This window comes from Microcebus murinus, chromosome 14 (assembly GCF_040939455.1).
Source record: "Microcebus murinus isolate Inina chromosome 14, M.murinus_Inina_mat1.0, whole genome shotgun sequence".
NCBI classification, from domain to species: Eukaryota; Metazoa; Chordata; class Mammalia; order Primates; family Cheirogaleidae; genus Microcebus; species Microcebus murinus.
The window spans coordinates 65,696,729-65,711,171 of record NC_134117.1 but is presented as its reverse complement, the minus strand read 5'-3'; the positions used below and the strand labels follow the sequence as shown (position 1 = coordinate 65,711,171).

Genomic DNA, 14,443 nt, shown 5'->3' with positions numbered 1-14,443 from the left:
ACAAAGATATTATATTTAGCCAGGTGATTCCTATAGCAACAGATAACAGGGAAAGCTAAAGTTTTGGTCTATTAGGGTACAACCTGGAATACTGACCTTCACTTAACCCAAGATCATAGTAAAACTAAGTCAGGAATATATTCCAGAATGCAATGAGGTTGTTTTGCAACAGTTACTTTTGCCTGGTGAGGAGGCTGACTAATACCCAGTTTCCAGAACAATGAGGTTGAGGGAGTCACACAGCAGGTATAAAGACTTTTATGAGGATGGCAAAATGGAACTTCTCATGCTTAATGGAATCACCAGTCTATTTAGTAGCATAGTCATCAGAAGGCACAAACATCCCTGTGGGGAAACTAGAGAAACCTGGAAAGCCCAAACCTCCATCTAGAATCAGGGGGGACAATCTTTTATTTTCTGTCTCCAATCAGATGAGTTTCTACATCCTTTGACATTAAAGAAATAAAATATCATCTCTATTGGCATTTTTTGCTTTCTATGATTTAAACACAACCTTCACCTTTTTCACCCTTGATTCTTTCAACTAGACTTTCTCAATCCTTTGAACCTTATAGACGTAGTTCCTTTAATAAGTACTTATAAATAGAGGAATCGTTATTTATCTGTGTATTTCCTTCCCCAATTCCCCATTTCTACTTTAGAGAGCCTAATATCTGGGATGAGAGAGATCATCAAAGTTTTGTTGAATAAATTAATTTATACCATTGTACCTTATACAGAGCACACAAAAAAAATAATGACTTGTTAGATGAATAGAACCAAATTAACTATTTTAATAAACCTTAAAGGCCTATAGCCAAGTTTTACAAATTAGATTGTTCACTGCATTACCCACTATACCTCCCTGTTCATTTGTGTTACTAGGAATCTACTTCTAAATACAAAGCAAAAAAAGAGTCAAGGCCGGCTTATTAGGCATTTTCTTAATAAGAAATGTCTATTACCTGGCCCCATACAATAGGATAATGTTGGCTGATGACCATTTGATGATTCTCTGGCTTGGGCACATCCTGAACAAAGTTCAGATTAAAAGATCGTGAAGGTATTTTTAGCACAAAATATGTTTTTGAGATATAACATTTTTGAAAAACAACAAACAAGCATGGAATACAAGGTTATTTTCTACTGTTTAGAAGAAACCATTCCCTAGTTCTGCCTAAATCAAAGCCTTTACTATCTATGTCTTTATGAATTTATATTTCCTAATATCCTCAACATTTGAGTAATTGTAATAATAAAACATATTTGAAAAGTTTCCCAAAGAAAGGGAATATGCTACGTCATATATTTTCAAAGTATCATATGCTGCTAAAGTGGGGTGACTGGATACTGGACTTCTGCTTCCTTTTAGACAGGTGGAAATATTCTCTCATAAATACATGCAATGAGAGAAGAGTAGACACTCAAAATGAGCTACAGTGTGCAGAATGGAAAAGCTATTAAATGCACATTCGCTTATATAAGACACACAAGAAAAGCTTTAGAAAGCACATAAATACCTAAGAGACAAGCAAAAAACAACTTACCTAAGTAAAAAATTAATAGCCATGACAGATTCAAAATTATTAGAGATTAGAGGAAAAAGCATGGAATACAACATCAAAATAGCAAAAGACAGGAGAGGAGGTTAAGAACACATATTACTCACAGGAATTCTTCTCCAGGGTGTTTGGGTATATTTATCAGCATATGTGCGTTTTTCCTCTTTAGATTTTTGGTGGCTGTTATACTGAGTTGCCTAAACAAAAACACAAATTTTTACATTGATTTAATTCTGGACACATACAACAACAAGATAATTAGGGGCTCTCATAGGGAGTACAAAACCAAATTAACAAACAAGCCATACATTGCAAAATAGTTCTGGCTGCTCTTTTGAAGAAAAAAGTGACTACAGTAAACATAAAGGTCTTTTCAGTAGTCTCTCATCCTAGTCAGGGATTGGGTTCGAGAATCATCCAGTTAAGGCTAGAATTTTAAATAGCCCAAATTACTCTTGGCAATCTTTTATGTTGTTGGTAAAAAGCACTGTATATGATTTTATGTATATCAATACATACAGTATTAAATATACGGATATAGAATATATACAGTGATAGAAAGCGCTAGACACGGTAGCTCACGCCTGTAATCCTAGAACTTTGTGTGGCTGAGGCAGGAGGATCACTTAAGGCCAGGAGTTTAAGACCAGCCTGGGCAACATAGTGAGACCATGTTATCTACAAAAAATGAAAAAGTCAGCCTGGCATGGTGGCATGTGCCTGTAGTCCTAGCTACTTAAGAGGCCTAGGTATAAGGATTGCGTGAGCTCAGGAGTTTGAGGTTACAGTGAGCTATGAACACACCACTGCACTCCAGCCTGGGAGACAGAGCAAGACCCAAGAGAGACAGAGAACACAACTGCAAAATTTATAGTATTTCCCTAATTTATATGGTACTGCATAGCTTTGTTTGTTTGTCATATCCTGATTCTTAAAATCATATTGCCAGTGTTTTCAGTAATGATTCAATATTTTGTGAAAAAATGATTTCATTTGCTTTGGTATATTTCAACATAGTTGTATCAAAATTTGTTTAAGCATCTTCCTATTACTGCATTTTTCATGAATTATAATTTTTCATTATATAGTATATACTATGATTAGCATCTTTGAATATTCATCCGGATTTCTGAATATTTTCTTACACTGGTTCTCCAAAGTGGAATTACTAGGCAAAGGGTATGATTAGAAATGTTACTTTGATAACAAGATACTACAAGTAAGCCAACTCTGTCTCTTTGCCAAATTATCCTCAGTACATTTGGGGCTACTGTCAATGTGAACTCACTTTGAGTTCTGAGTTTCAGGAGCCTGATAATTGCAAATAAAGTGCATCTGTCTCATTTGCTTCTCCATCACTTCAGGAAAGATTTTTTGCTGAATAGGCAGGTACAGACATCTCTTCACTTGAAGGCAGTGGTTCTCAACCGTGGTTGCACGTTAGCACCACCTGGACTACAGCCTCAAAACAGTTTAATATGAATTCCTAAGGGAAGACATAGCGTCTTTTTCTTTTTTTTTAATTTCCCAGCTAATTCCAATGTTTGGTCAGGCTTAAGAACAACTGCTTTGGTAAAAGAAAGTTTGGTCAGTTTGTAGTAGCCAAATAAATTTTAATTGTTAATGTCTTGAGTACTTTTGACCTTTGCCTTCTTAGAAGTTGGATTTGTTTCTGATGATGATTATACTTCAAGATTAGGGCTGATGAATAAAATATAGGAAGCTCAGTTAAATTTGAATTTCAGGTAAATAACAAATAATTTTTTCAGAGAAAGAATGTCCCAAATATTACATGGGATATGCATATATTAAAAATTATTGTTTATCTGAAATTCAGATTTAACTGTGTGTCCTGTATTTTTATTTGCTAAATCTGGCCACCCTTGTCATGGTTATACTTGAAGATACATCTGATTTTCTGTAGCACTTATTCCCCTCCTATTGCTGAGAATTGGTACTGGTACTTCCTATTTTATGAAGAGGTTTCTGTGTATAGTAGGTTTAGCCTCAGATTCTTTCTGTCCAGTTCAGAAAGTTACATTCTTCAACCTTCTGATATAAGTCCACAAAAAAACTTTCAAGACACTACATAAGGTCCTTGTGAGCTTCCTGGCCCATCCTTAAGTGTGTTCTGAGAAGCTCTTACTTAGAATAGAAAGTTCCTAATGACCATAAAGTATGTAACAGCCTCTTTTAAAATTTACTTTTTATTTTTTTAGAGACAGGGTATCTTCCATCACCCAGGCTGGACTATAGTCATGTGATCATAATTCTCACTGCAACCTTGAACTCCTGGGCCTCAGCAAACCTCCTGCCTCAGCCTCCCAAGTAGCTGAGACTATAGGCACGTACCACCACACCCGGCTCATTGTCTTTTAAATTTTTTGTAAAGATAAGGTCTTGCTATGTTGCCCAGGTTGACCACAAACTGGCGGCTTCAAGCAATCCTCCTGCCTAGGCTTCCCAAAGTGCTGGGATTACAGGTGTAAGCCACCACACCCAGCTTCTAGCACAGTTTTTAAAATGCATTTTTGATAAGACTCTACTGGACAGTAAATACCACCAGTCTACATGACAAGTTGTCTGTTCACATGTATGGTGCTAGGAAGCCTCTTTCATGATGTGCTGACTTTATTACACTGAACTATTTTGAAGGGTCTCTGCCCTTAAAAAGACAAGATCCCTATAACCATCTCAGTTCACAAATGAATTCTGTACAAATGATCCTACCCAAAACGCAATCATTTATACAACACAAAAAATATACTTGTATAAACTCTGGTCTCTCAAACAATCACCGATTCAAAAAAAGGAATGAAAAGACTGATAAAGAGAATTCTGCCTTAGTGTGAAGCTGGAAAATAACCATGTTACTTGTTAACCCATCTGGAGATAAATATACTTTCTTGAAGGAAAACCTAAAAAATTATTGATTGTTGACAAGTTAACATGGTAAGTTTCTATTTTGAAAATGTTTACCAATTATCAAATTTTTTCTTAATTGCAATTAGATCATTCCAATTTTCATATACAAAATAAAATCTACTTAAAAACAAAAATTTCTATAGTACAGACATATTTCTCATTCCTAAGAAATAGGATAGTTACTGAAACTAAAAATTCAATGTATAAACAAATCAATGTAAAGCCTCTTGCACTTCAGTATAATAGGACTTAACTTTTCACATATATTGGAGATATATAAAGAAGAGAAAATAAAAAAACACTTCTCATAACCCGAGCACATTACCATTCTATCCTGACCAGGATAGAAAGTCCAGAAATACAGGTGTTCCTCTATTTCATGTATTTCATTTCTCAATTTATGATCCATCATAATATCATTACAAACACATTTTCAATTTATAATATTTTCAATTTATGATGGCTTTATTGGGACACAGCCTCATTGTAAACAGAGGAGTACACTGAATGCATATAGCTTTTGCACCATCATACAATTGAAAAATCCTAAACAGAGGGACTGACTGTAATTTTCTTTCTGTGGTCAATATGTTAATACATACTGAAAAATAATATTTGGAAAATACATGAATTTCCATAATTTGGAAAATCTAATTTTTAATAACACTTCAAGATATATAAAATGATTACCATCTTTCTTTTTTTGTTAGAGATAGGGTCTCACTCTGTTGCCCAGGCTGGAGGTGCAGTGGCACAATCACAGCTTACTGTAACCTTGAACTCCTAGGCTCAAGTGATCCTCATACCTCAGCCTCCCGTGGCCGAGACTATAGCAGCACACCCAGCTGAGTTTTTAATTTTTATTTTTGTAGAGACAGGATCTCACCATGTTGCTCAGGCTGGTCTCCATCTCCTGGCCTCAAGTGATCCTCCTCCCTCAGTCTGCCAAGTGCTAAGATTACAGCTGTGAGCCACCAGGCTTGGCTCATCTCCTTTCTTTATTGCTGACAGACTGTATTCAGATGCTCCACATATTTAGGGAAAGGTGTCCTAATCTTCTACTCCAAGGAGATAGATCTTGATTAGTCTAAATCAATCTGGTTAATCCTAGTGCACCTACGCTTAGTAAGGGACAAGTGACCTAAATCTAGCCAATAAAACACAAAGGAAAGCCTAGGGTCCTTCTAAGAAAGTGTTCCTTAATTTTGAAAACAGGCACTACAAGTAATAGGCCCTTTACTCACCCTTGGGTATTGCCGTGTGAGAATGTGACGCATAGAGCTACGGCAAACATCTATGATCATGAAGGGACAAGCCAAGAGGATTCAAAAAAAGTCAACCAAGAACTTCATCATTAACCAAATGACCAATAAGTAACCATGGAAATGGATAGGACCTATACACTTTCTTGTTATTTGAGTTTATAACTGTTCTTATTTATTTATTTATTTATTTATTTATTTATTTATTCTTTTGGAAACAGAGTCTCACTGTGTTGCCCAGGCTAGAGTGTCGTGGCGTCAGCCTAGCTCACACCCAGGAGCAACCTCAAACTCCTGGGCTCAAGCAATCCTTCTGCCTCAGCTTCCCAAGTAGCTGGGACTACAGACATACACCACCATGCCCGGCTAATTTTTTTCTATATATTTTTAGTTGTCAGGCTAATTTCTTTGTATTTTTAGTAGAGACAGAGTCTCGCTCTTGCTCAGGCTGGCCTCAAACTCCTGATCTCGAGTGATCTTCCTGTCTTGGTCTTGCAGAGTGCTAGGATTACAGGCGTGAGCCACCGTGCCCAGCAATAACAGTTCTTATGTCTTAAGTCACTTTTAAGTTAGGGACTTTTACTTGAAACTTAAAACATCATAAGATATACATTGATTTACAGCAAGTAATTAAATAAGAATTACTATTTATCATACAGTCAAGGTCCTGGAATTAGGTAGTTTACATTTGTAGTTAATTTATTAACACTATTGCAACTCTATATGGTCAGTATTATTTTTATTATTTCCACTTATAGAAGAGGATTAGGAGAGATTACAAAACTTCCCTCAGAGAATATGGCTATTAAATTTTAAGTCAGGATTTGAACCTGGATGTGTCACAATTTTCAAATATACTTTGCTGATGGCCCACTTAACCTGAGTTCCATTTTCTATGTCTCCATAAAGAAAATTCTACACTAGTAATTTCATAAGATTATTCTGAGGATTCAATAAGCAAATGTATCAAAATTAACTATTATTTAACTAGTATACTGAGATGAAAATAAACAGGCATTCTTAGCATTTTGGAATAAGGTTTGAATAGTCAAACCTCTTTACCTTTCAGCTAAATTCTTAGAGCACTGTAATCTGATTGTTTTTTGGTTTTGGTTTTTTTTTTTTTTGAGACAGCGTCTCACTCTGTAGCCTGGGCTAGAGTGCTGTGGCGTCAGCCTGGCTCACAGCAACCTCAAACTCCTGGGCTGAAGCAATCCTTCTGCCTCAGCCTACCGAGTAGCTGGGACTACAGGCATGCGCCACCAGGCCCGGCTAATTTTTCCTATATATTTTTAGTTGGCCAATTAACTTCTTTGTATTTTTAGTAGAGACAGGGTCTCTCTTGCTCAGGCTGGTCTCGAACTCCTAAGCTTAAACGATCCTCCGGCCTCGGCCTCCTAGTGTGCTAGGATTACAGGCGTGAGCCACCACGCCTGGCCTGTAATCTGATTTTATATGAACACATTTCACATATAAAATATGAATTTAACACTTTATAGTGTCATTTTATTTTTATGAAAAATCTGCATGCAAACATAGGTTAGAGGTAAATGTATTTTTTAATTTTTAATTTTAATAAGATTTTTTAAATCTTTTTTTTAAAAAAATAAATGGTTAGAAATGAAAAAGAACTTTCAAATCACCTAGAAAAATATCCACATTTTAGATAAAGAAAGCCCTACAGAGATGTGACAGCCAATGTCATTCAGCTATTAATACCAGAGACAAGAACCTAATTCCTTGTGTATGAACTTCTTCTGACAACTTTTTCTAATTTTAAGAAAGTAGTTTAAAGATGTAAAGAAAGAAAAAAATTAAAAATTCAATTATAGAAAGGCAAATTTAATTTTGATAAATGTGAAAAATGCTGTTACCTATCTCTACTTTCAGTGGTTTATATCCTTTTTAAATTCTCTTGATTTGAACAAGTGACTTTCTAGAGTTCCATAACTAAACTTTATACTATTAAAATCTTCCTGAATGACTCCTAATTTCCTACTACAAAAAGAACACATGGCCCCATAAAACTCATTTAATAAGACATCTACTTCCCAGAGGTTCGCTGTTCGCAGTGACAAGCAGTGAATTTTCTCTAATCTTCTAAATTTATGTTGAGAAAACCATAGTAAACGTTAGTCTCTAGATTGAAAAACAGGAACTTTCAAGTAAGTTTCACAAAGTTCTCTTGGTACGGGCTGCAATTCCCCTGCAATCTGTAAATGGACTAATATTATTCCAATGTGCTTACAGAGGGAATTTCTAGCTGAATGTACTACAGCTTCACGAACAATCTGTAGGATAACTAAGCACAGCACATAGAAAAACAGGTGACAGGCTCCTATACGATAATTATGATTTCTAGGTTAAATATACCAAATACAGAGAATTTTAAGGCATATATTGCTAAAGATTAATGGTTTCAATTTTCTTGTTTTCTTTCTTTAGGGTTCTCTTTGATATTTCTTAAATCTTTCTAAAAATTATTTTCAAGGTGAGAGATTGTTCAGGACAACCGGCTCATTCTCGCCAATAAGTTAAAAGAGACTAAAGGGACATAACCATTTGTCATGCACGATCCTAGACTGGATTCTAGTTTACACAAAACAAACATACAGGATGTTTTGGGAACAACTGGGGAGATCTGAATATGGACAAGATATTAGAATATATTAAGAAATTACTATTGATTGCTTAAAGATGATAATATTATTTCATCTATGAAGAGACCTGTTTTTATTTTTTAAAGATGCACGTGGAGGTTAAAAGAACACCTTGTTAAAACTTTCCAGCACAAAAAGATTCATTTTTAATTACTTAATCACGTATCAATATAAAGTGATCTCTTGTCATAATTCTTTCAGCCTTAAATTTACTTTTCTAATTTTAATAATGAAACCCCAGTATTTTTTATGAGAATAATTTTATTCTGTGTTCTCCAACCTTTTATGTTCAGCCCTATTAGGTCATTTTACTTCAGCTAAATTTCTTTTATACAAGGCAAGTTACTGGATTTTGCTTTAAACCCTCAAGAAAACTCTCCCCAAAGACATAGGACAATTTAAAACTCCTATTATATCTGCTACATTTGGTTTAACTTCTGTTACCTTAGTTTTGCTGTTTTTAGGTTTTCCTTGGTATTTTTCTACTTTGTCTTTATTTATTTTTATTTGTTGCAAGATACATTGTTACAACCTATTAATAGTTATCTTAAAGTATTTCAGTGTCATAATTTATCTAAGTATATTAAAGAATAACTTAGTATATTGATTTATAGAAAATAAAAAATTCAGTACTCCTGACTTCCTTCACTAGATTCCTATATTGTTCCTCAAACTTATTTAATTCAATCTAAATATTTTCCAAAACTAATAGTGACTTAAAATTTTTAATTAAAATTTTTTAATTTCAGAAAAATTAAAGATTTATAAATTCAAATAAATTCTACCATTTGAATAACATAATTTATATTAGATAAAATAATGAACAGTAAGTTTTCTCCAAATAATGGTCTGCTTGATTATCCCACTTAGTTTCTCTAAAGATCATTTCCATTTCACCACTCATTCATTTTAATCTTTACTTCCTTATTCTTAAGTCATTTCTTAATTTCTCTCTCAAGTATTTCAAATGCATTGTTAACTGGATGGCATATTTTTCAAGACATTAGATACATTGCCTTTGTATGTAAATAAAAATTTGTGTAGATATAAAATATGAGGTTCATAACCTCTAAAGTGCACAAGGCACAGTCTCTTCTGCTCTGAGAGCTCTATAGCTACCAAAGACTGAACACCCAGTCTCATTCTGCTCACAGAGAGAGGAAATATCCTGTTCTCAACTCACCAGTACTCATTTCTTAACACGTCTCTGAAGGAAAGCCATTTACCCTACATCAATAAAATGAATGTAAATTAGTGGATTTTCAATACCCCAACAAAGGCCACTGAAAATGGATCAACAAAGAATTATTTACACTGAATGTTAAATCACATACTTTTAATAAAATGTATAAAGTGTAAAAATACAAAAGTACAACTTTGAAAGCCAAAAATAAAGTCTAACTCTAATTTCAGCTCAGAGTTTTATTAAAAATATATATTGTCTGATTTGAAAAGCATCCATTTGACATATTATACAATACTCACAAGCTGATGTTCTAATAGTTGGATCTTTTCATCTTTCTTCTTTATTTCTTCTTTAAGTTGTTTTATTTCATTTAACAAATCTTCATTCTAAAATGTTAAAAAAGTTTAAGATGAAGTATTTAAAATATCATAGTAAGAAGCATTAAATCAATGATGAAGACTCAGGAATGAATGGACGATTCATTAATTTAGGGGGGAAAATCCACTATTAAAAAAAATCTAAGACTTCTTCTAATGGAGTCTGACATGTAGAAAATGAACAATAACAAGGATAACAGCTAACATTCATTGAGTACTTATAAGATATCAGAAACTAAGCATTTTCAGGTATTTACGCATTTGATCTTGACCACAAGTCAAGTATCAATACTTGACCTGAGGCAAGTATTCTTATTCCTTTTTTTACATCTAAAGAAAGAAACTGGGACATAGGCCATTAGAGTAAAATAAATCACACACAAAACATTAACTTTAGCTAGATTTCAAGAGATGCGTGTAAGAGCTGGCTGTCAGAAAAACCACAGGGCACAACAAGCAACGGGAATTATATAATTTAAGGCATAGAGGCATTTTATAGCTGATTCATAAATCAGCAAAAAGATAAATGTACCTTCAAGGGTAACTAGGGAAATTCTTTTCCCATGAGTCATTTTTTGAGGAGCATTGCCTGAATCAAAAAGAGAATACCTTTTTGATTCAACTTCATTATGAAAAATGCCTAATACTATTACATGGAATCCAACTGTCAAGTTAAACAGGAATCGAGTTACATACCTACCCAAAGTGTTAAGTATTATTACCTTATAGTTAGTCCATTTTGTGCACCACTATTCAACTATCCAGAAATATATACTAAGTAGTATAAGCAAGGAAATTAAATATGTGAATGATATATCTACCTATTCTCTCCAGAGAGAAAAATATGCAAGCAATGATTATAACGTGTAACAACACATTACAATGTGTTGTTAAAAGTATGTCATCTCCTTCAGATACTGGGCACAAAAAATATATATACTGCAGTTTCACAAGAGATCAGAAATAGACATTTTACAAAGGCTTTAATCACATCACATAAGCATCCCAACCAATAAGGAAGAAAAGATTTTTAAAGTGCTGTTATGTATTCTATAATTGGGAAAGACATTATTACATATAAAAATGATTTCCAGTCAAATTTTAAAAGTTTAGAAATTTAAAACATGCATTAATCAAGACAAAAAGATGGACTGCAGATCATGAAAGATACATTTCTAAGGATACATTTAGAAGGACACATTTCTAAGCTATGCAGCAAGTGAAGCTATTAAGAAATAAAAACATAGATTTGATTACATAAAATTTTAAACCATCTTAACAATTAACATTAAAGTTAAATGCTGGTGAAAATCTGTGCAAATATGACAAAGGACTTGTATCTCAAGTATACTAAGAGCCTATTGAAACATATAAGACCATTTTCAAGGCCCCAAAAGACAAATAGCCAGTTCTCACAAACATACATATAAAATGGGTTAAATGTTCTATTTGACTTGTTAAAGAAATATAAGTTAAAATATCAAAGATATTGCTTTATAGATATTAAATGGGGGAGAAACACTCAATGTGATTAACAAGATTACAGAAAAAAAAGGGTACATCATCAGACACAGCCATTAACCTTTCTGGACAAACATATGTATAGGAGTCATAAAAATGCATTCTCTGATTCAGCTATCATATGCCAAAAAAAATGATCCTATAAGAGATGAGTATGAGAAAGTATGAGAAAACCTATAACAAGGTATCATCTGAAAGTTACAAGTTTACAACTGTCCTAGAAGGGGACAATTGAAATACATGTAGCAACTTGATGGAATACTATTAGATAGACATCAAAATACAATGTGGTAAGAACAGTAACAGCCAACATGTATACAGTACTTATTATATGTCAAGCACTTCTCTAAGGATTTTATACATAAAGATAGGCAAAGGAGAATACACCAGGAAATGAGTGACTCCCACGGAGTCTTAAAGGATGATCAGAAGACAGAGAAGTATAGTAGGCTTTCAATTTCAGGTCAGGGGATTATAAGTGTCATACAACAATACAGATGGGAGTACAAACATAGCACATTTGGAGAATTATAAGCAGTGATGCTGAGAACAAAGGCTGTGGTGAACAGTGAGGAGCAATTGGGCTATTAAACTAGCTAAGAGCCAGATCACAGAGGGCCATGATTATCAAACATGGTCTTAGCTAAGCATTGACATATTTGCATTTGGAATCACTTTGGTAGCCTATTTGGAGGACAGATTTGCTAAAAGCAACAAAATTGTGCTAAGAACTTGTTATAAAAATATTCTAATAACCAGCTGGGCACAGTGGGTTAATGTCTATAATCCTAGCACTGTGCAAGGATCCCTTGAGCTCAGGAGTACAAATCTGAAAGCATCACACTACCTGAATTCAAATTTTACTACAAGGCTATAGTGACCAACACAACATAGTACTGATATAAAAATACAGACATGGATCAATGTAACAGAATAAAGAACACAGAAATAAAACAATCTACCTACAACCAACTGATCTTCCATAAAGCAGACAACAACATACACTGGGAAAAGGAAGTCCTATTCAATAAATAGTGCTGGGAAAACTGGACAGCCACATGCAGAAGAATGAAACAGGACCCCTCTTTCTCACCATATACAAAAATTAATTCCAGACGGATAAGACTTAAATGTAAGGCATGGGCCGGGTGCAGTGGCTCACACCTGTAATCTTAGCACCCTGGGAGGCCGAGGTGGGTGGATTCCTCAAGGTCAGGAGTTAGCCTGAGCAAGATCCCGTCAGCCTGAATCAGCCTGAGCAAGATCCCATCTCTACTAAAAATAGAAAGAAACTAATTGACCAACTAAAAAATATATAGAAAAAATTAGCCGCGCATGGTGGCGCATGCCTGTAGTCCTAGCTACTTGGGAGGCTGAGGCAGTAGGATTGCTTGAGCCCAGGAGACTGAGGTTGCTGTAAGCTAGGCTGATGTCACGGCACTCACTCTAGCCTGGGCAACAAATTGAGACTCTATTTCAAAAAAAAAGTAAGGCATGAAATGATAAAAATTCTAGAAGAAGATGTAGGAAAAACTCTTCTAGACATCAGCCTTGGCAAAGAATTTATTACTAAGACCTCAAAGGCAAATATAGCAACAACAAAAATAAATTAATGGGACCTCATTAAATTAAAAAGCTTCTGCACAGCAAAGGAAATAACAGAGTGAAAAGATAATTACAGAATGGGAGAAAATATTTACAAACTATGTATCTAACAAAAGACTGATATCCAGAACCTAAAATAACTCAAAAAAATCAACAAGAAAACAACAAACAACCCCATCAATAAATGGGCAAAAGACATGAACAGAAGTTTTTCAAAAGACAATAGGCAAATGGCAAAAAGAAAGAAAGAAAAGAAAGAAAAAAAGAAAAATGCTCAACATCACTAATCATCAAGAAAATGCAAATTAAAACTACAATGAGATACTACCTTACCCCTAGTAGAATGGCCATTATTAAAAAGTCAAAAAAGACTAGATACTGGCATGGATGCAGAGAGAAAGGAACACTTCTACGTTGTTGGTGGGACTGCAAATTGGTACAACCTCTATGGAAAACAATATGGAGATTCCTCAAAGAAATAAATGTAGACCTACCATTGGATCCAGCAATCCCACTGCTGGGTATCTACCCAAAGGAAATGAAGTTATTTTATCACAAAGATACCTGCCCTCGAACGTTCATCACAGCACAATTCACAATTGCAAAGATAATGGAATCAATCTAAGTGCCCTTCAATTCACAAATGGATAAAGAAAATGTGGTGTATTCACACACACACACACACACACACACACACACACACACCATGAAGTACTACTCAGCCATAAAAGGAATAAAATGTCATTTGCAGCAACTCGGATGGAACTGCGGACCATTAATCTAAGTGAAAAGTATCTCAGAAATGGAAAACCAAGCACTATATGTTCTCATTAATATAATAAGTTAATAATAATAAGCTAATAGACAGGTATACATGGGCACAAAGAGATATGAGGACATGAGAAACCAAGAAGGGGGAGAGTAGGAGGATGAGTGTGGGATAAAATCTTACCTATTGGATACAACGAACACTATTCTGGTAATAGGCATACCAAAGCCCTGACTTAAGCATTATACAAGATATCCTTGAGACAGAAACATTTGTACTCCTTAGTCAATATTTTGAAATTAGAAAAATATCTCTAGATTCTATAATTGTATTTTTAAGATAAAAAGATAAATTAATCTTATTTTTAGTATATTTCTTCAATGTTATGATTATATATAAGAATTGCCCATTGCCATTTTAATTTTTATTGGTAGTCATTTTAAAAACTGTTATTCATAGTTATAAGCAATCATTTTTAAAAAAGAATTCTGCATCAGTAGTAATATAGGAAAAAATAATTATCCAACTGATAAATTCAAATGGAAGCACCACAGAGATACCATTTCAACTTAACAA

At 34.2% G+C, this 14,443-nt stretch overlaps 1 protein-coding gene across 10 annotated transcripts in view; it reads right to left on the bottom strand.

Annotated features, from left to right (window-relative positions):
• The window catches only part of CCSER2 (coiled-coil serine rich protein 2), a 174,370-nt gene that overhangs the window by 32,093 nt on the left and 127,834 nt on the right, over window positions 1-14,443 (bottom strand). For all 10 annotated transcript variants that reach the window (XM_012764693.2, XM_012764692.2, XM_012764694.3 and 7 more), the window contains 2 exons: window positions 9,895-9,981; window positions 1,670-1,759 (listed from right to left, as the gene is read on the bottom strand). In XM_012764693.2, the coding sequence (XP_012620147.2) occupies window positions 1,670-1,759; window positions 9,895-9,981 (177 nt within the window). The remainder of the gene's footprint in view (window positions 1-1,669; window positions 1,760-9,894; window positions 9,982-14,443) is intronic.